Source organism: Macaca nemestrina, chromosome 7, assembly GCF_043159975.1.
Source record: "Macaca nemestrina isolate mMacNem1 chromosome 7, mMacNem.hap1, whole genome shotgun sequence".
Taxonomy (NCBI): domain Eukaryota; kingdom Metazoa; phylum Chordata; class Mammalia; order Primates; family Cercopithecidae; genus Macaca; species Macaca nemestrina.
Window position 1 is genome coordinate 169,567,047 of NC_092131.1, and position 22,745 is coordinate 169,589,791.

The 22,745-nt window shown below is 42.2% G+C and overlaps 2 protein-coding genes and 1 pseudogene across 7 annotated transcripts in view; all 3 read right to left on the reverse strand.

Moving 5' to 3' along the window:
* Window positions 1-19,236, reverse strand: part of LOC105467271 (gremlin 1, DAN family BMP antagonist) — a 53,865-nt gene extending 34,629 nt beyond the window's left edge. Inside the window, exons 1-2 of the mRNA XM_071067184.1 lie at window positions 19,133-19,236; window positions 932-1,954 (exon numbers count right to left, since the gene is read on the reverse strand). The gene's annotated coding sequence lies outside the window, so the exon portion shown is untranslated. The remainder of the gene's footprint in view (window positions 1-931; window positions 1,955-19,132) is intronic.
* LOC105467267 (secretogranin V) overlaps window positions 2,100-22,745 on the reverse strand; it is a 56,090-nt gene continuing 35,444 nt past the window's right edge. For 2 of the 6 annotated variants that reach the window (XM_071067180.1, XM_071067181.1), the window contains exons 3-6: window positions 19,133-19,282; window positions 14,320-14,432; window positions 7,801-7,854; window positions 3,617-3,856 (exon numbers count right to left, since the gene is read on the reverse strand). In XM_071067180.1, coding sequence (XP_070923281.1) covers window positions 3,632-3,856; window positions 7,801-7,854; window positions 14,320-14,432; window positions 19,133-19,282 — 542 coding nt within the window. In that variant the 3' untranslated portion in view covers window positions 3,617-3,631. Of the gene's footprint in view, window positions 2,681-3,616; window positions 3,857-6,762; window positions 6,790-7,800; window positions 7,855-14,319; window positions 14,433-19,132; window positions 19,283-22,745 lie in introns of those variants that run through there. The other 4 variants (XM_011716740.3, XM_011716739.2, XM_071067182.1 and 1 more) reach the window with 4 other exon arrangements.
* Window positions 14,439-19,126, reverse strand: LOC139355487 (large ribosomal subunit protein eL38 pseudogene; annotated as a pseudogene).

Here is a 22,745-nt window from a genome sequence, read left to right on the forward strand (position 1 = left end):
GTATGCTAAATTAAGTTTAGCCCAAAGCTGCCTCCTTACATAGTGTAAGCTCGGCCTAAAGTTTTCTCTGTACATAGCAAACTGTAACCTAACTGGATGTGTACACAGGCTGTAACCTACTCTTATGCCAAACACTGAGATTCGGCCAAAGGTGGCCAACTGTTCAAATCATGTTCAGATAAGGCAAACGCTGAAATGTAACCAATCCAGCTGTTTCTGTCCCTCACTTTTGTTTTGTATACCTTACTTTTCTTTTTCTGTCCATCGGGTTTTTTCAACCACACGGCAGTGCAGAGTCTCTCTGAACCTATTTTCCAAATTGCTCTTTGCTCAACTAAAGTCTGTTCAATTTAATTTGTCTAAGGTTTCTCTTTTAACAGGTGGTAGAGCAGGCTCTGTATATAGAGTAATTCTTATCATTACACCCTCTTACAGGGACTATATGAAAGGAGGCGTGAGGTCCCATAGGAAGACAAAAAGGGGTCATGAGAGAGAAGTAGCTGGGATTACAGGCATATGCCACCACACCTGACTAATTTTGCATTTTTAGTGGAGACAGGGTTTCTCCATATTAGTCAGGCGGGTCTCGAACTCTCAACCTCAGGTGATCCACCTGCCTCAGCCTCCCAAAGTCCTGGGATTACAGGCATGAGGCACCACACCCAGATTCCAGGCCAGTTTTTACCATGATCTACTCTTACTTTTTAACCATCAACTGTGGTTCTATTGTTGAAATTTTCAAATACATACAAACACAGAAATAAGAAGTGCAAGCCAGGTGTGGGGGCTCATGCCTGTAATCCCAGCACTTTGGGAGGCCGAGGTGGGTGGATCACTTGAGATCAGGATCGTTTGAGAGCATCCTGGCCAAGATGATGACACCAAGTCACTACTAAAAATACAAAAATTAGCAGGGCATGATGGTGGGTACCTGTAATCCCAGCTACTCTGGAGGCTGAGGCAGGAGAATCGCTTGAACCTGGGACGTGGAGGTTGCGGTAAGCTGAGATCACGCCACTGCACTCCAGCCTGGGTGACACAGCAAGACTCTGTCTCCAAAAAAAAAAAAAAAAGAAAAAAAAGAAATAAGAAATAAGAAGGACAATTAACTCCCAAGTACCCTTGACCTAGCTTCAGCAGTTATCAGTGTATGGCCAGTCTTGATTATCTTGATTATCTATATCCCCATTCCCTCCCGACCCTCTACCTCATCACTACCACTGGATTAATTTAAAGCAAATCCAAGACATCATATCATTTCATCTGTAAATAATTCAATATTGCCGGGCGCAGTGGCTCACGCCTGTAATCCCAACACTTTGGGAGGCTGAGGTGGGCGAATCACAAGGTCAGGAGATCGAGACCATCCTGGCTAAAACGGTGAAACCCTGTCTTTACTAAAAATACATAAAAAATTAGCCGGGCATGGTGGCGGGCGCCTGTAATCCCAGCTACTCTGGAGGTTGAGGCAGGAGAATGGTGTGAACCTGGGAGGCAGAGCTTACAGTGAGCTGAGATCGTGCCACTGCACTCCAGCCTGGGCAACAGAGCAAGACTCCATCTCAAAAAATAAAAATAAAATAATAATAATAATAATAATAATTCAGTATTTATCCCTAAGAGATAAGGGCTCTTTTAAAAAAATAGCCATAATATAAATACTATGTAACATTTAAATCATACCAAAATATTCAGTCACTACTCAAACTTCCCTGATTGCCTGATCAATACTTTTCTTGATTTGATTTGAGTCAGGATGCACATAAGACCCACACACATTGTATTTGGCTCATGTCTCTTAAGCCTTTTAAAATCTATGACAGTACCCCAGCACTTTTCCCTCCTCCCATTTATTTGTTGGAAAAAGCTAGGCTACTTATCCTGTAGCGTCTCTTCAAGCTGGATTTTGCCGATGATTCCCAGTGGTGTGTTGAATGCATCTCAGTTCTGCCATCTGTAAAATGGGGATAACACCAGACCCATTAAGTTCACAGTATTATTGTTAGGGTCATATGCTATCATATATGTAGATCAGGCTGTTCTATTACACAAAGAAATTGTTCTTTATCATGCTTTAAAAAGAAAACTTCATATGCCAATGCTTGCATACATGTTTATTAAGACGCAGCCAAGTGAAATGTGTCAGCTCCTCCTCTTGAGTACAGCCTTCTTTATTGGTGTATAACAATGCCCAAGGGCTGGATGAACTTCATAATCAAAATCGAATGCCAGCTTTTTACAGACTTGGCCAACATAGTATGACCTCAGACACCATTTTAAACTGCAAGAAATCTGAGCCTTTCATAGTCTTGCTTTTTATTGTTGACATTTACATTTTAATTTTTTTATGATCATTGCAGATCCACATTTTAAAAACCCAAAAAACAAAAAAGCTCTTATTCTAATTTAGCAGAAAGCAGAGTCATCGGTGTGAAGACAATACACTATCAACATACAACTTCTTTGTATCCATAATTATCTATGTAAGAAACATGCTGTCATTCACAGGGGCTCCATTAACACGTGCACATAAGCCATGCTGAGGCCTAACAGGTAATGTGGGTTTTCATCCAGCATCTTCTCTTTACTCTGGGTCCTTATCCTCATCTGAAAAATGGGGGACAGACTTCTTTGCCACAACATTATCCAGTCTCTGTCCTTGTAGATATGGATTGACACTCTGAAAAACGAACAAACAAACAAAAACCACGTGGTTTGGTGTTATATGTGAACATCAGATACAGACAGCTCAGAAAAGAAATGTACAAGAATTGTTTCTGGCCTATTGGGTTAACAACAATGTACCAGTGGCACCTATCAACCACCAAACAACTACTCCAGTGTATGAATTACTACCTCAGTGGCCTATGAAACATTTTCTGACTGATAGATAGCTCTAATTGTGTTTTTCACACAACTATATAGCCCTTTATCAGATGCAATGTGGTCTTTTTAAAAATTAGTATTTTTGGCACAAAGCTTTGGGGTAAACCAGCTCATAAGTCCTTGCTACTAAGTTAGGGACCAAAACCCATAAGAAAGATAATTATTATTCTATGGCCCTATTTAGGTAGGAGGGGGAATCTGAAATGCATTAAATTATATTTTGCATGAAAAATGTTCTAAAGAAGAAGAGTAGGGCCAAGTGGGAATTAGCATCTGAAGACTGGTCCCAGATCATCCTGCTGCTGGGATTGATTCTTCCTTGCTAGTATTTTACTGAGGAGAATTCATTAGGGGCTCAAGCGATCATTGCCACCTTCCTTCAGTCAAATTCAAAAACTGAAGCAAAAAAGGAAGCTTCCTGAAAGGGCTGGAAGGCTCCTTTGTTTTTGACTGAAGACTCCGTACTCTGAAATCGCTTTCATGTGTTGATATTCTTAATGAGTAAATGTTTCTCCATTCCTTCTCTAATACATATCTATTTTTTGAGGTTTGGATTTGAACTAGTAATTGAAACTTTACAAAATAGTATTTAACAAGCAGGAAAAAAAATTCAGAAGATTTGGAAGATGTTTGTTCATTGAAGTTGCCTTCCAATAATGGAACAAAAATATAAGAAAGAAGCTGTAGCCAGACGCAGTGACTCAAGCCTGTAATCCCAGCACTTTGGGAGGCCGAGGCGGGCAGATCACAAGGTCAGGAGATCAAGACCATCCTGGCTAACATGGTGAAACCCCGTCTCTACTAAAAATACAAAAAAATTAGCCGGGCATGGTGGCGGGTGCCTGTAGTCCCAGCTACTCGGGAGGCTGAGGCAGGAGAATGGTGTGAACCCGGGAGGCGGAGCTTGCAGTGAGCCGAGATTGAGATCGCACCACTGCACTGTAGCCTGGGTGACAGAGCAAGACTCCACCTCCAAAAAAAAAAAAAAAGCTGTAGTTACAAACAATCAGCAATTGAGCAGCAACCTGTTGCATGCTCAATCCCCACGTACGAATGAATGGAGGCTGTTCACAGGGGAGCTCTCTGGTCCATGACGTGGCCTGCCATGACTCTTGAAAGGTGAACAGACATTCATCAAAAGAAAAGGAATGAAACCTGAGTTTAGCATTTACAAATGTTCTTTCACATTCTGACTGCTAAACATATGAATCGTGAAAGGTCCGACTCACTCTGCAAAGATGCATCACAAAGTAGGTGAGAATTACAAAGTGAGCAATGTCCTCAGACATTTGAAAAGTGACATGTCACAAGACAACACCTCGCTGAGAATTCATCTTAGAAATATTTAAAATAATAAAAATTCCTTTTATCAATTACAGTGGTTTGGCCTACCCCAGGGGATCATATCAGAATCTTTGGGTAAGTGGAGCAAGTGTGGACTGAAAAAGTATATTCAGTATCACAAACATTTTGTTTAGTAATAGCTATTCCAAAAATTCTAATATGTTTTTTTTTTTTTTTTTTTTTTTGAGACGGAGTCTCGCTCTGTCGCCCAGGCTGGAGTGCAGTGGCGCTATCTCGGCTCACTGCAAGCTCCGCCTCCCGGGTTTACGCCATTCTCCTGCCTCAGCCTCCCGAGTAGCTGGGACTACAGGCGCCCGCCACCTCACCCAGCTAATTTTTTTGTATTTTTAGTAGAGACGGGGTTTCATTGTGTTAGCCAGGATGGTCTCGATCTCCTGACCTCGTGATCCGCCCGTCTCGGCCTCCCAAAGTGCTGGGATTACAGGCTTGAGCCACCGCGCCCGGCCAATTCTAATATGTTAAAGGAGGACATGAGAGGTTCAAGTTTATCAAATATGAGATTAAAAAGTTCATAAGCTGTTTAAGTAAGATAAATAGTACAGCTCAAATATTAACAAGAAACAGCTTAAGAGTTTAAAAGTTCATAGTCATTTAAAAGTAGATTGACCTTTTATTTGTGAAGCAATGAGGAATTCCATTGGATTTGGGTGAGTACATAAAGTTGCACACAGCCATATGGGGCTTGGTTGCAACTTTGAGGAGAATCTCTCTCTCATGGGAGAAGTCCTGCCCAGACCCACAACATGCAAAGGTTGGAGGGGAGGGGAAAAATTAATGAGGAAGTAAAAAGAGGAATCACGTGAACTTTTTTGATAAATATTTAACTGAGTATTGAATCCAGCACTTAGGAATAATAATAATGAGCTTTGGATTTGTTTTGTTTTCGTTTTTTTGTTTTGTTTTGAGAGTCTCACTCCATCACCCAAGCTGGAGTGCAGTGGCATGATCTCGTGTTACTGCAGCCTCCACCTCCCAGGTTCAAATGATTCTCCTGGCCTCAGCCTCCCGAGTACCTGAGATTACAGGAGCGCGCCACCATGCCTGGCTAGTTTTTGTATTTTTAGTAGAGACGGGGTTTCATGTTGACCAGGCTGGTCTTGAACTACTGACCTCAGGTGATCTACCTGCTTCAGCCTCCCAAAGTGCTGGGATTACAGGCGCGAGCCACTGCGCCCAGCTGAGCCTTGGCTTTAATTGTGCTCTGAAAAACTCAGGGCACTTCTGTATTTATCTTCTCTCACTTGGGCAAGAGACTGGGTAGGGCACACAGAAACCATGATTCCCATTTCAAAACTGGAAGAACCACTGGGATTGGATCTTTGCTTACGATGTCCTCTGGAAACTCACAGCAGATGCTGAGTTTCGTTGGAAGAAGACTTCATTGTTCAAAAAAGAAAGCTTATAGTTTCTTTATATTGATTCATGCACTGGGGGTGGTGTGGGGGCAGTGTTAAGGTCTTCAATCAAGATGGGAACAGTATCTGAGACCTGATGATGGGCAGGACCAACTTGCTTCCTTATCAATCCAGAAAGGCCCATGGTTTATGGCATGAGAATGGGTCTTCGTAGATGCCCAAGAATAGGAAGAATTTGATATCTCTGGGTCAAAGTGACCCTTCTTTTCCTAAATTCTAAGCCTTTCCTATGTGGAAGAAATTGAGGCTAAAGTAAAATCCTTTATAACATGCGTCTTAGCCAGTATGCTGAGTTTTGGTAATCACTAGTCTCATGGAAAAATGACCTAAGTCATGCCCCATGGTCATTCACTGAGTCAGGGCAGAAGGAATGGTGGGCCAGGAAGTAGAGACAATTAAAGCTTCAAGCTAACTTATTCATTTTAAGTCAGTCATTGCTCTTATCGGGAAATGTTCTTGTTGTGTTGTAGGGAGATATTCAAGCCATGTTACTGGTAAATTATGTGTATTTTGAGCTCCTAGAATGGAATTTCTTGATGCTCCCTCAAGACCACATTATACCCTTTGGACCCTTTCCATCACCATCTGCTATTGGAAGCTGTAATCACCAAGAAAAACTCTTAATAACTCTGTTAACTCTCCTCAAAAGAGATTTGTTTCCAGAGGTAAAAATGTTCTACTTCTTGCATAGAAAATTGCTGTATGTCTTCTGTGTTTTGTCAGGCAGCACAGGGGCTTGGAACCTTCTGTTGTGGGGGCCTGAGGACTGATGCTGAGGCCAGAAAATCCACACCTCTTAAAACTCGCTCTGACTATATTTGGCAAAACCCTTCAGAGGGGCCACAATTACCATTGCCCAGATTCCCAAATTTTGAGAGAATCCAGGCACTTGCTCTTCTGAATAAATAGTCAGTGGCTTTGAGTACATGCTTAGGTTTGTATGTTTTAACTAAAATGGTCGCTATCTCATAGCATTTTACCATGTAACAGTGGCGCTGTTTTCCTCCCACCTTCATCTGATCAAAAAAGAGGCAGGTGGCCAGGCCCTTCTGACTAGTACGGTACCAGTGGATTAGCAGAATGGACCTTGATCACTAATTAAGTCTTGATGCTATAAAATACCCTGGAAAGCCAAAGCAAATGTGACATTGAGTTTTATGTGAGGCAACACTGTATATGAAGTAGCTAAATGTGGAGTACCTAGACCAAGTTCCTAACTTGGGCAGCCCTGGGATGGTTAAAAACTAAGCCTGCAGCAAATTCAACAGACAGCAAACAAATATTATAGATCTAGTAGATTTTACATCAGTCTGGCTAGGCCAAGAAAAAAAGATATATAGGAGAAATTAGGTTTGTTCATCTCATCGGTTGCTCCCAAATTCCTTCAAAATTATTTCCTGGAGCAGGAGTTTAGCACTTCCCTGTTTCTGTCCTGTGTTTGTTTTTTTTTTTTCTTTTTGAGACGGAGTCTTGCTCTGTCACCCAGGCTGGAGTGCAGTGGCGCGATCTCGGCTCACTGTAAGCTCCGCCTCTCGGGTTCACGCCATTCCCCTGCCTCAGCCTCCCGAGTAGCTGGGACTACAGGCGCCCGACACCACACCCGGCTAATTTTTTGTATTTTTAGTAGAGACGGGGTTTCACCGTGTTAGCCAGGATGGTCTCGATCTCCTGACCTCGTGATCTGCCTGCCTCGGCCTCCCAAAGGCTGGGATTACAGGCGTGAGCCACCGTGCCCGGCCTGTCTTGTGTTTTTTATAGAATTGATGTAGATGTGTGATCAGTTTTCCCCACTGGCCTACAGACCCTGGGAGGGCAGACAGACCCTCATGTCCCCCCAGATATGTCCCACACTGATGGGGGAAGCAATACACATTTCCTGAACGGAAATGGAGTTAATAGAATCACCACAAACTAGGTGTTCCACTAAAAATCATCTGCTAAAGCTTGGGGAAGCCATCGCAGAAACCAAGGACAGACTTTCTGAGTGTGGCCCTCGTCACACGGACCAGTGTTTCTCAGGACTAAACAAGCCAGGATTCTGTGACTTTCCAGCAAGCGAGGGTTTCAGCCTGTTCACTGCCCCACTCAGAAAGCTCCAAGCATCCCAGCAACAACCCAGCCAGCCGCGTATTACCCTCCGCTTTCGTCTCTCTCCTCCCTTCATCTTCTCATAAAGGAGTTTCTTGTTCTAGAATGGGGAGAAAAGAAAACAAAAATGCAGAAGTATGGATCAAATTTGGTGAATGTCTATTTTAAAAGCAATACTTGGTGTGTCCCCTAGATATTTGCATACACATATTTTGGAAACAAAACTAGATGAAAGGAATGTCGTGTCAGAAAGATAGACCACAAGAGAAAAGCTGGTGGTGGTTCAGCTTTTAATACAGTCCTCTGCAATGCCCTGAGGCACTCCAGTGTCATCAACAATCACAGAAACAGGGAAATACGACATTTTAAAACATGAGGGGTGCTGGAAACCCGTCTCCTCACTTTGAACAGCCTTTGTTTAAAACAAATAATTTTATCTCGTGTATTTTTCTATCTAACTCCCTTTTTATAAACTGTACACATAAACCGCTCTCTGGAGTGGTGTCTGACTATTACCAACAATCCCTCGTGTAAATAAATGAGACATTCTGACTTCTGCAACCATTTCGTCTGTGGCGTAAGTCAGTGCCCCCAGTCGAGACAATTGGAAAACCATTTGGTCTGTAACATTTTTAATAGAGTGAACCTTTTAAAAACTGCCAAAAAACTTCTTGGCAGAAAGGAAAGTTATTTGGGTTGGGGGGCAGGGCTCTGTTACCACAGTTTGTGTAAGTGTTTCCACATATTGCTGTATTTCAAACACACAGTGGGCTTAAATGAGCTCTAGAATATCAGACACATGCTCAACAGATTTCCCTTCTATTGAGATTCTAAAAGACAGAACGCTTAACCTGAAGACAGAAAGGGAGAAGGGGATCTGGGGCGGGGGGCTTTACTTGTGTTGTTTTATTTATTTGATTTTTTTATCTGGAGGAAAATAATGTATAAAAGAGGTGATTCATTTTGTTCTAAATAAAATACCCTGACATTAAGATAAAAAAAAAAAGACAACGATAGAGTTCTGGTAAGAAACAAGTTTATACAATATGTATCCTCTGAGCTGTCCACTTATAAAGATTTATTTTTAGTGGTGGATTTGGAATTGAAAATGACCAATGCTAAGAATGAGCTTCATCATGTTTCATGTTCATTAAAATCTACCCCACCTGCAATTTACAATGCAGATCTCTTGCCCAACCTCAACTATGCAGGGAGGCGGTGCCAGAGTGAAGGAGCTTCTACTGCTAAAAACGCCAGTGCTGGCTGCGGCCTCTATATCCTGCTTACTTGGGGAATGAATCAATTTACTATCAGAAGGGAGAAAAGGCAGACTTGCAGATCATTTTCTTGAGCAATGAGGATATTGTTGTGAGGCTCATGCTCTACAGTCTGTGGTTGCCCTTCTGTGAATGTAAAAACTCCTGAGGCAGAGAATGTCCGAAGAGCTGGTGTTAGAGCTGGGAAGGGCGGGAAGGGGTGAGGACAAGGGCTTCTTCATGTGCACCATTGTTTTCAGCTGCCTGAGCTGGATGGGGTGTGGAAGAACCTGAGAGCTACTACCATGGGGTGGGACTGTCAGCCAGCCCTGGCAGAGCTCCACTGTGCCATCAGCCAGGTAAAGGCAGCATCATTTCATTATTTAGGAGATCCTGGGGCAGGTCATACCCATAAGAGTCTTCATTCAAAAAGAAATACAAAAGGCCTGGCTAATCTGCCTCTCAAAGATGGTTCCCGTGTCTCCTTAAGAGCTAGGGTTAGGATTAGCAGGATAATGCTTCCCTACCCCTGCATGAAAGTGTCTGGGACATTCTTAATTAGCCCCGTTATTGTATGGACTTGAAGGCATTGCAGGTATGGTATGGGTAAGAGAAGCATACAAATGGAAAGAAAAGAAATCAGCTGTCTCTCCTCACACCCATTCCTTGTTGATTCCTTGGGGAGTGGTGAGCCTGTTTTCCATGTGAGTAGCAGGTTCAAGTTCATTAAAAGGGCTTTCCATGGTGCCATCAAGATTTTGGACAACTGTCCAGATCCTGGTTTCCAATTACTCTCCTAAATAGAACCAGGGGGCTTCCTGGAGAAACGTCTAATTCCAGGGCTAGGAAGGAAAGTACAAGGATGGGTGAAGATGAAATATCTAATTAGGTCAAAAAGTAAAGAAGTGCTCCAAAAAATGATGGGGTCTTGTCAAAAGGAAAGAAAAGCCAGCTTGAGGAGACTCCCACTGGCCAAATTTTGGACAGTTAGAACACCAAAATACATAATAATATGCATTATTGAATCCACGAATCCATACTTATACTATATAAATAAACACATTTATAAATAAATAAATAGAGAAGCAGGGGAAACTCTTGCTTAGAATAGAATGTCAACTAGTAAATGCAGAAAGAATAGTGGAGTAAGAAAATCATCATTTTGAAGCTATCATCATTATCATTGAATCTGGTAGGCATCATCAGTGGATGTTACGTTTGTTGGTTAAAAGTCGAACGGGGAGCAGAATATTTACACAGCCCCAAAGCGTCTTCTCATAGATTAACTATCAATTTCTAAGGGAATTTTACACCAGAGAAACCTGGAGGGCAGGACTTTAACAAATTGAACAAAGTTAACATTGCCAGCCAAGAGACAGACTGACATCATGTGCTTCCTGATGTAAAGTACTAAGTAGGACATAAAATACGAAGCAGGTCTAATCACGTGGAAAAAACTGAGTCAAATCCACACTGAAGAGCATTCAACTCATCAAACATGTTAAGGTCAGGAACGACAAAGCAAGTCAGGGAGGGGCCTGGTCCCTCATATCTCTGTGGCTCAGGCACTGGCTGTGATCAGCTGCTGATGAAAAGGTGTGAAAACATTTGGAAAGGAGAAAAATTTGCTGTTTGAGACAACTTTTTCATAAGTAAGTAACACTCAGCAGTTAATGTGTAAAGAGGGAGTGGGTAGCCAGCATGCACAGTAGCCAGCCTTTGGTGTGGTCACCACTGGTGTAGTCACACCCACTGTCTGGAAGGCAGCCAGCCCTCAATAGGACTCCATAGGACTACCACACAGGACACATGAGGAGCAATGAGCCATGAAAAGGTAGGGAACATATCCAGCTTGTAAAGTACTCTGGAGTCAGATGATGGGGTTCAAATCCCAGCTCTGCAGGCTGAGCAGTCTCCTCAGCTCTCTAAGCCTGCATTTTCTCATCTGGAAAGTGAGAATGACAAGGATGGCCAGATGGAATAAGATGATTGATTACTTAGAAAGGTGTCTGGCATATAGTATGTGCTCAATAAACATTACTATTTACTATGTATTATAGTATTATGTGTTATGTAATACAATTACTATTATGAGTCATCTTTGCATTCCCATTACCTAACACAGGGCCAGCAAGGCATATGATGTGCCATTAACAAATGTGTCTTGATGCACTAACAAAGAGAGAGAAATGCAGGAAACAAGGTAGACACTGAAATGTGTAATATGTGAATCATCGTTAAAGATGCAGCTCAGCTCCAGCTAGTGTCAAAAACAAGGAAGCATTATTAGCAGATAAGGAAGCAGGGTCTTTGTGCTGTTCTATCATGAAAGATGGTGACGCTGTTAACTTAAAGGATGGTTGGGCTGAAGACAAGCTTGAGACTGTCATTCCATCTAAGCACTGAGGAAGGTTTGTGGTTCCCAGTTTAGAAAAGCAAGACATACTCAGTTCACACTTCCGTGTGAAAACCAAGGAAATAATGTTTTACTGGTAGGTGGTAATGGGAAAATAAACAAGGAAACCTAAGTTTAAGTAACCACATAATTGAAGATGATAAAAGGTATCTAAATATTGTTCCTGGTCACTGATCTCTAATATTTTCCTTTTACATTTGGTCCTAGATTCTAGTCTTTAGCTCTAATGTGGACAAAGAATAGGAAAGACTGAGAGAAACTCAAGTCAGTGTTTTGAGAAGGAAGCACAGAGAATGAAGGACAGTGGTTGGCCTCATGCTGGGGCACTGGAAGTGAGTGGAATTTGGTGAGAGAAATCGGTGAAGATTTTCAAGAAGAGATGAGGAAAGCTGAAAAGAGATGTTTTCATCCCTCCCACCTCATCATGCCACCAACTGGGCTCCTTGCCTTCACTCACACCTTGACTCAGTCTCCCTCCTTTCTTTGTCTCATTTCTAGGCTACCAGTGAAGCTGAAGACCTTCCCGCCTGAAACTTCCGTGCTGCCCTCCTTAGTACCTTTGACTTCCTTCATGGCTACTATCCCAATCAGTCACACCAGTCCTCAGTTCTGGATCTTCCTCTACCCTTGTCTTCCATCTTCCCTAATAATTGCCCCTGGCCCTCAGAATACAGACAAAACATGAAGCTGAGTGGTGCAAAGTTGGATTCATTTCATTTTCATGCAATTCATCTCAACCACAGGACTATAAGCTCTCTGAAGACCAGTACCATGTCCTGGTGACTCCTGTATACTGAGCATCTAGCGCAGTGCCTGGAAAACAGCGGGCTCAATATGTTCTCTTTGTGCCTTATTGAAGCTGGCTTTTCCTTCTGTTTGGTAATGCTTTGATCACCTCTTGTGGATCCCTTCCCAGTACTCCTCAGTAATCTACTCTTTCCCTCACTCTCTCTTCTCTTTTTTACATCCTTCCTCCCTCTATTCCTCTCTTCTTTCTTTCTAAAATGCACTCAAAGAAAAAGTTCATATTATCCATTTCATACAAACCTGACATATCTCTTATTTCCTCTTCACGCTATATTTATCCCATATACCAATTCTAGATAGTTTTTCCCCCTTTAAAATGTCTTGGATTCTCACCCTTCTTCACTGTGTTCACAGTCATCATAACTGAAATGATTCCCATATTTTCTTCCTGTCTAGGATCAGTCTCTTCTCCTTTTACGTCATCCTTTAATATGCCACCAAAATAACTTCTTTTATAGAAGGCTTTTATTATTTCAGTCTCCTATTCAAGAACCTAAAGTTGTTTTCCTATTTCATTCAACATGTTTAAGCTCTACTAGGAGGCTGGAAAGTGGCTCTGCAAACCAATTCTTCCAAACAGAACTGTTTATGAAAAAGAAGGAAATGGAATAATGCAAATTGGAAGAAGCAAAATTAACTCAGGAACGTTGTTGTTTTGTTGTTTTAAGACAGGAAATGTGTGCATGTTGAAGACAGAGGGAACTGACAATGCATGTTAAAGCAAGATACTGAAAAAAATAAATGTGGTCATTAATGAAGATTTCTCTAAAACAATGTAGAAGGAAGGGAGGGAGTTTAGTTTTGAAATGTCAGTATTCCCAGTGAAGTAGTAAGCAAGGCCATCTGCCAATAATGCGCTGAGAAGAGATGAGGACTTTAGAAGGGCTGAGGGAATTGGGATACTTGCTCATTCACTCACTCATTCATTCCACAGACGTATTGGCCACCTGCTGTTACATGTGAATGAACACTCCTGGGTATTTCCCCACTTTTCTCCCATGGCTTCAGCATCTGCTTACATAAGCCCAACCACAGAAACACAGACATATCCCCACTCAGTTCTGATCTCGTTTGGCTCATTGTTCTAGTCTGCTGGGATCTTCTTGAATCCCAACTCTGTCATCTGATGGCATCTCTTCCAACTTCATGTCATCCTCTGGGAATCTGACAAGTACATGTTCTATCTATTTATTACAAACATTGATAAAAATGTGAAGTTGGGTAGTGCTAAGACACACAGAATACCATGTGAAATCTCCCTCCCTATGTACACGGACTCTTTAACAAGCCCCATTCTAGTGATATTCTGTTGCCTAGGCTGTCTCTCTTCACCTCTTTCAATAGGGGAACATAAAACGATCTTGCCAACTGCTTTGCAAAAGTCCAAATGCACCATGCCCACTTCATTTCCCTCATCAAGCTGGCAAATAAATGAATAATGCTGGCAAACGGAAGAATATCATTGGATCGGCAAGATTTGCTTTTAGTACGCCAATGCCAAATGGTCATGATTTCTCTTTCCAAGTGCTTATAAACAACTCCCTTAACTGACAGCTATACGCACTTACCTAGGACCAACAGCAATCTCACTGCTACATATCTTGGAATTTTTTTTTCTCTTTCTATAAAGCAGAATTATATATGTCTGTTTCTAAGCTCTGGTATCTTGATTCCCTTGATTCCGCAGAGATCATCTCCCTTAGTTAGAGATCAAATTTGCAAATTTTCTGTGTCACTTTAAAAAAAAATCATATCCTTTGATAAAACCCTGTAGAGATGCATGAAACACTGGTGATATTTAGGATGTGTATGACACAGGCTGTGAAGTAGACCAGAGTAGAAGCCTCTGGAGACTACAGTCAATGTTAGGTTGTGTCTCTTTAGATGGATTTGGTAGACTGCTGCCTGGACACATAAGTGTGGTTTTGAATAGTAATGACTTGAAGGTCTGTCAACCAGAGATTTCTGAAAAATTCGCTTCTAAGTAATTTTTCTTCTCTCCTTCTGCCCATATTGCTTATCCCTGCCATCAGCACCTTCAGAGTACTGAAGTGCAAAATCTACTAACAATTGAGATAGGACTTACCCACTTGCCCAAGCCTGGATAGTCATGTTCCGGATCAAAGAGATGCTGATGCAACTGGAACTCTCGACTGAACTCTGCGGTGTCGGGGGTGTTTTCTAGACATCCATCATCTACTGCAAACAGCCAAAGGTTTTTGAGGAACAGCCAAGACATTTATCATTACTCTAAGAGTTAATTCACCAAAACAACTAGCATCCACAGGTCAGAATCTGTTCACAACAGTAGTAACTTAGAACACCAGAAGCCACCTTCCCTCTAGGATCCAGTTGGATAGGACTGCTCATCTCAAACTCCCACTCCTGTGCAGAGACTCACTGGCTGTTCACCAAACCCACTTCCCTTTCCTCCTCGGCACCTAGCTAGACGAATTTCCCAGCCTTGCTTTGCAATCACGTGGAGTCATTTGCCTGAGTTGAGGCCAGTAGAATGTGGGCACAAGTGATGTATTCCATGCCCAGGCCTGGAAGTGAAATACATCACCGAAAAGCATAAAAACCTCTCATACCATGCTCCACTTCTCCTCATCCCCCATCCCCATCTCCTGGTCAGCCTGTTACATGTTGCCAGGGCAACTGTGGGTGTCAAGTGTAAACATGGCAGTCTGGGGTGCTGAACCATCCACCGCACCACAGCCTCACTCACCTCTGGCAGGGCTTCACATGGGTGAAAAATAAACTTCTATTGCATTGAGCCATAAAATTTTTTTGTCTGTTACGACAGCAAGTGTTTCCTTAAGTAACATACTTCTATTGCACATGACCCACTCTGTTTTCTCTTGAGCAAGTGGTTTAGAAAGTACTTTGGCTTCCTGGAGAAAGCCAAATCTCCACAACCTCCATACAGCACTTCATCACTCGCTGTTGTGTTTTATTGTGATACTAACTTCAGCTTTGCAGTCAGACAAGAACAGAGCTCACGGATCAAATCCCAGCTCCTAACATACAGATAGGCTTAGTTCCTTTGGAAAGTTAACTTGGTCTCTCCAAGTTCATTCACGGATTTGTGAGATGCAAATAATCAAATACTTACCTACAGGATTGCTGTGAGGAATAGAGATGATTACATTTAGAGCACCCGGCACATAACAGGCTTGCAATATGCTTTAGTTCCCTTCCCATCATCTCCCTTTAACTGACAGTTTATACTACGACTGCCCTTTGAAATCAGCAAGTTTTCCACTCAGACCAAAGAAAGAAGCCTATGTGTCTCAGATGCTGCTTTTTTTGGGGGGGGGGGGATTTTTTAGTATTTTAATACAGTTCAAATCAGTGTGTCTGGCTCATTTCAGTTCCTTCACTGCCAAACCAGGGGGCAGGGACTGCTTCAGTTTCTCTGCCTTCTCTTTGTCAGTGATGACCAGGGTGTAAAGGTATCTGCTGCATTGAACTTTAAACTTCACATTGTCCTTATTTTTCTTGATCTTGACAGATTTGGCATCCTTTCGTCGGGCTGTGAGCAGAAAGTCCTTGATTTCCTCAATTTTCCGATGCATGGCGATGAGGCTGCTGGGAGCTGGCGCGGACCGGGACCTGAGGTCCCCAGATTTCACCTGGCCGTAGATTGCCCCAGATTACCCTCCAGATGCTGCTTTTATGTAAATTCTATCATTATTAGGCATGATGCTCTAAAAATGAGTCATTTTTCCCATGTCTAATATATTTTAGACAACAGCAATAAAAAGGGGGACAGAGGAGGGATTGTGAATTGTGTGCAGGGTTAGGAGGAGGAAGGAGGGTCTCATTTTAAAGACATAATGAGACATCAAGGCAGTGCTGAAAGGGGGTATTTACAATTAGCCAGGATGTCTAGCTCTTGACACTGCTCTTAACTGCTCTCAGCGGCTTTCAGCACACAGTCTCTCAGCTCTTAGCAGCGTGCAGCTAGTGTGGAAGTCATCAGCATTCTGAACAAACCCCTATCACCGCTCTCCACTTTTCCATGAGCTATTTATCTAACTTATACAATATATAGCAATTAACATGTAGGAAAATATACCAATTCAAGAGAGTTCAGGCAATCTGCATACGGCACCTTCATAACCTTTCATAATTGTTTCTGGTGTACCTCTGAGTGGGCCCCGACTGAGATGCAGATAAAGCCTGCTCTGGGAACCGAACCGAAGGTGTCTCCGGGCCTGAAAATGTGCCTTAAATTCACATCCTATCTCTGAAGCTGAGATGGACTCTTTGAGCTTTGCTGCTCTGTCCAGGGTGAGTGGGCCACGATTCAGAGGGGAGCATGGCATGAAAGGAGAAGTCAAGGTTTTATTCTTGGATTGCTCAACTGTGCTCTGCTGTGTCATGATTCAAGCAATTCCTCACAAATAATGGCTAAGTTTAGCAAGCGATTTCATTCTTGGAATGCAGATTGGGCAGAACAAAGAGTGAGGGAATATGTTAGTTTCATGGAAGGATAGCAAAGGAAACGGCAGACAACCTGTGACAAGAAAGTGTCTGGGTTTGGGATTTTGTCCAATTCTAATGGGCCAGCTTGCTCTCCTCTCAGAGCTCCTAAGTGCACAGACTAGAGCTTGATTCCATAGGTCTGTACGGTTTTGTGTTTTTATTGTTTTTGTTTTCAGACAAGCTAGAACTATGCTGTATGCTTTTTGAAGGCACTGTCTATGTCTTCCCTCCATAGGTGAAGAGATTAAGGCTCAACAAAGTGAAAGTGGCATACTACAGTCAACACTAGAGCTCAGATCTCTTGGTTCAAACTCTGGACCTCTTTCCATTCTCCTATAATATTCTCCAACTTCAGTGTGCACTACAGCCATGAGGAGGACTGGTTACATACAACAAATTCCTGGGTCCCACCCCCAGAATTTTCTGATTCAATAGGCTGAATCAGAGTAGGGCCTGAGAAGTTGCATTTTTAGCAAGTTTCCAGGTGCTGCTGCTGCTGGTGGTGGTCCTGGGATTTAAGAACCACTGCACTATACCACATCCAATGGATTTCACAATGGAGACTGTCGCTTTCTAAACTCTGATCTAGTCTTTCTTCCTCTCCATCCAAAACCCTACAAGCAAGTAAAAGGTGGCTGAAATGATTAGAGCCAGGCAGTGATTCAGGTTTTCCTGCCTTCCTGGCCCAGCAGCCACACATTGGCTTGGTCACATCCAACTACTTTGGTTGTCCTGCCTCAAGATGCAAGCTTTGTGCCCCATGGAAAACAGAGGCCTCACCCGAAACGAAAGGAGGAGCATCCTTTTTTTAAGACAGTCTCTTTAAGAGAGAGCCTGCATTGTGTTTAAGAAAAGGCGAGGTCAGACCAGTTATGGGCATCATAAGAAAACAAAGTCTGGGTGTGGTAGCTCACACCCATAATCCCAGGACCTCGGAGGGCCAAGCTGGGAGGATCGTCTGAGCTCTGGAGTTTGAGCTTAGCCTGGGCAACATGAGACTCCACCTCTACAAAAAATTTAAAAATTAGCTGGGCATGGTGGTGCACATCTGTTGTCGCAGCTACTCGGGAGGTTGAGGCAGAGAATTACTATAATTGTGCCACTGCACCCCCACCTGGGCAACAAAGTAAGACCCTATCTCCAAAAAAAAAAAAAAAAGAAGAAGAAAAAGAAAAAGAGTTGAGTAGTTAATGTTATCATAATTTTCAGAGCAAGGCAGTATGTCCTGGTGGTTGAGTACACAGTCCTTAATCAGGTAGACTTGGGTTTGAGTCTTGGTTCAGCTACTTGTTACCTGGATAACCTTCCGCAAGTTACTCTCTAAGCTTCTGTTTTCCTAATATAAAGTAGAAATAATATTAGATTGGTGCAAAAGTCATTGCGGTTTTTCCCACTGAAAGCAATGGCAGAAACTGCAATTATTTTTGCACCAACCTGATAAATCCCAACTATTATTATTAGGCTTGCAGGAAAAGAATACTCTGGTGCTAGAAGCTAACACAAGCCCAAGGTAAGAGGTGCATTATTTACTAGCGGCAGCAAAGCTAATTATAATCAGGATGACCTTTTTAAAGAGTCCTTACTCTGTGCTAGGTGCTGTGCTAAAATGCTTTACATGGATAATTTTATTTAATTGCCACAATGACCTCCATTTTGCAAATAAGGAAATTGAGGTAGAAAGTGATTAATTAACTTAAGGTCGCACAGGTTGACCTGGAGTCTGAACTTAGGTAGTCAGAGTCTAGAGCCACTGCTCTTAACCACCAAGGTCAGCTGCTCGAAGCTCGATGTAAGTGAAGCCCACTCACCATTCTCTTTGGCATTAGCGGGTAGCAAAGTGGGTGGGATGCGTGAACAATATGGAGAATTTCAACCTTCTTCCTTAACCAACTTCTTCCTGAACCTCTTCTCTCTCATGCTACCTCGTGGCCCCCAAATAAACAGGATTTTAGGATAGATGCTAACTCAGTGTTGACACATGACACTGTTAGAATGTTGACTGTCATGAGGAGTGAGGAAAACAAACAGGCATGGATAATCCACAACATAACTAGTTCCAAAGACATTAAAAATCAGCAGAAGTTGTATCATGGAAAAGGAAAAAAAAATGTTCCCCCTTTTCATGAAAAGAGTAGCAAGCGCAGAAAAGTACATCAATTCCCAAAGAACGAGAGACACAGAAAGAAAGTAAAGCCTTAGCAGGGGAAGATCCTGTGTGGGTGTGTCTGAACACAGAGCTCACACAAAAATTCTAGAATAAATTTCCCCTTCCCATCTACTTACAAATATGCATGGGCCCATCAGAATGGAAATAACAATTTCTGGGAATATTTGTAGCTGATGTTAGAATTTCTCATTTCCTTCCAAAGCCCCAACTTTCCGTGGAAACCCAAGGGCATGTCTGTTACCTGTTTTTCCAACAGGACAGGGATTTGGAGGGTCTGGGTACCCCTGATCCTCACTGAAGTCCTTGGGAATGTTGTCTCCAGTCAACTCTGCCACGATGTTGGGGATGTTGCCAAAAGGACCCAAATGCTGAAGTCCCTCATGAGCTCCACCTGCAAAGGAATCAGAAGTAGTTCGTTGCAGTGCAATTAAATTAATTTCAACTAATATTTCTTCAGGCATATCAAACAGGAGAAGCCCTGTGCCTTCTGCTGTGGGGAGAGAAAAATAAATGAAATGGTTCTTGCCCTCTAGGGGTTTAGAAATGTAGTTGCAGAAACAGACGCATACTGTACACATATGATTTCCATACAAGGCAAATTGTATACTGTCCTGTAAAATAAATGTGAATACAGCATCACGAGAGCATGGGAGAGGGGCCAGGCGTGGTGGCTCACGCCTGTAACTGCAGCACTTTGGGAAGCCGAGGCAGGCGAATCACCTGAGGTCGGGAGTGCACGACCAGCCTGGCCAACATAATGAAAGCCCGTCTCTACTAAAAAAAAAAAATTACAAAACTGGCAGGGCATGGTGGCAGGTGCCTGTAATCCCAGCTACTCAAGAGACTGAGGCAGGAGAATCACTCGAACCCGAGAAGTGGAGGTTGCAGTGAGCCAAGATGATGCCACTGCACTCCAGCATGAGCCACAGCAAAACTCTGTTTCAAAAAAAAAGAGAGAGAGAGCGTGGGAAAGGGAGAGTTCCATTTGGCTGATGGGATGGGAGGGCTTCTTGGAAAAGCTGGAAATTGAGTGGCACCAACACAGGCAGGGCTCTGGAAGCTGGGCACGGAGCTTGGGCAGGACTTGGGGCGAGAAAGGAAGGCAAAAGCAGATATACAGGCTGAAAGCACATTATGAAAAAAGATAAAGTCACTGTTATCCTGCTATTTCAGCTCAGCCACTTAAAATTTGGTGTACTTACTCCAATTGTTGCTATGTATCTTTTTATACAAAGGATATATTCATTTTTATTTAATATTGAAGCACAAGCGTCTTTCCATTTGGCTGCATGGTCTCTATTCCTGTAATTATAAATGGCTATGTAGTTTTTAGTCCAATGGCTCTACTACAGCATATTAACCACTCCCCTATTGTGAGACAATTAGTGTTTCCCAATTCATTTTAGACATTTAATGTTTTCTATATTTTGGATTAATTTTCCTCAGGATAGATTCCCAGAAGTCAAATTACTGGGTCAAAGGCTATAAAACATCTTAACGACTTTTGATACGGTATTGCCAAACTGTTTTCCAAAAAGGAGGTACCAATTTATAAGCCATCACCAGCAAACTATGAAATACAACTTTTGCAACAGTCTCACCAGCATTGGGTTTTATGAAAATCAATTTTTATATTTTCTTTGCTAATTCAAATGTTTAAAAATTACTGTGTTATTTTGAATGTCTGTGATTACCAGCTTGGTCAAATATCTTCCCATATGTTTACTAATTTTAATTTCTTTTATGTGAGCTGTTTGTTTATGCTCTTGGAATTTCAATGTTTTCCTTATCAATTTGTATGAACATTTTACATAATAAGATACAAGGCCTCTGGCTGTCGCCTTTTCTGCAAATATTTTCCCATGTTGTCTGACTTTGAATTCTGGTTACTATTATAGTATTTTGCTAACATACGTTTTTAATATTTATGTAGTCAGATTTCTCATTTTTATTCTCCTTTTTGATTTCTTCTTATCCTTCTAAATGCACAAAATCATTGCCCCTTCAGAAGTACTACTGACATTTGGATAATTCTTTCAATTTTTCCGTTTATGAGTTAACTCTTTAATCCATGTTATTTATTTTAGTGTATGTAAAACAGTTAACCAATTATCCCACCAGCATTTGCTAAATAATTCTGTCCTTTCCTACTTGTTTCACGTCTTTAACAAATACTTAAGTGTCTCATACATACCAAAACCTACTCTGAGAACCAAAACACAGCAGTGAATTAAGAACAACTTACACTCCATAACTTGTTTTACCAAGTTACCAAGTTAACATATGAATGCATGTGAATTTCTGGACTTTCTTTTCTTGCAGCCTTAACAATCTATAAGGCTCATGAAGCTTCCTTGTCCAGCACCACAGCAGATCATTTCTTAGCAGGATTTCATACTTACCGACTCCATGGGGACACAGAGCCTCACACTCAGAGTTCCCTTAATGCACAATCATGGTGTACGCAGACCTATACAGGAGAGGCTGGTTTACAATCAAAAGGTGCCTCGGTGGGCATGAAATTTGAGCAAAATCAGGCAAAAATAACACCATGCTTCCATCTTCTCCCGAAGGAGGATCCTGCCATAGGCTGGATTAGTTAAGTCCAGTTGAATGAGGCTCCCTTGTCCCTGGATGAACATGAGCACTTGCCTTTGTTGTTTTGGCTAAACCAGCTCTTCGTTGGATTCATACTTTTTTCCCCCCTTGGAAATGTTAATATATTCAGTAGAATCATGACTAGATCTCAGTGCCCCGGGGATCATATTGTCTCCTTGAAGTGACATTGCATCACTCTGTCTTTGTGTGCTGTCTTGATTAAAGTTTAACCTTAAAAGGACAATCTTACCTCTGCTGATTCCTCTAGCCCCCAAATTCAAGCAAAATCAAGTGGTTGTTTGTTTGTTTTGTTTACATTTATATTATATTTCATTGCTTTGTGACGAGAATGATGACAAGTATCTAGCCCAGATCTAGGTCACTGTTCTGTAATGAGAGAAACTGTAAAATTTCTGCACTTTTGGCCGGGGACAGTGGCTCAAGCCTGTAATCCCAGCACTTTGGGAGGCCGAGACGGGCGGATCACGAGGTCAGGAGATCGAGACCATCTTGGCTAACACGGTGAAACCCCGTCTGTACTAAAAAAATACAGAAAACTAGCCGGGCGAGGTGGCGGGCGCCTGTAGTCCCAGCTACTCGGGAGGCTGAGGCAGGAGAATGGCGTGAACCTGGGAGGCGGAGCTTGCAGTGAGCTGAGATCCGGCCACTGCACTCCAGCCTGGGCGACAGAGTGAGACTCCGTCTCCAAAAAAAAAAAAAAAAAAAAAAAAAAAATTCTGCACTTTTTTAAAAAAAATAGGTGGTCGGGTGCCATGGCTCACGCCTGTAATCCCAGCACTTTGGGAGGCCGAGGCGGGCAGAAAACAAGGTCAGGAGTTTGAGACCAGCCTGGCCAATATGGTGAAACCCCGTCTCTAGTAAAAAAAAAAAAAAAATACAAAAATTAGCCGGGAGTGGTGGCGGACACTTGTAGTCCCAGCTACTGGGAGGCTGAGGCAGGAGAATCACTTGAACCTGGGAGGCGGAGGTTGTAGTGAGCTGAGATCGGGCCACTGCACTCCAGCCTGGGAGACAGAGCAAGACTCTGTCTCAAAAAAAAAAAAAAAAAAAAAGGATTTCTTTTGTAAACTACCATATTATTTTTGGAAATTTTCCATGTGAATATGTAATATAGGGTATTTTATATAACCTGTACACATCTAAATATAGCCAATTTATCAACACTTTAATTATATTCTTTTTATATCCATATTCACATTTCATCTCTAGTCTATCATAATCTGATGGTTATACGT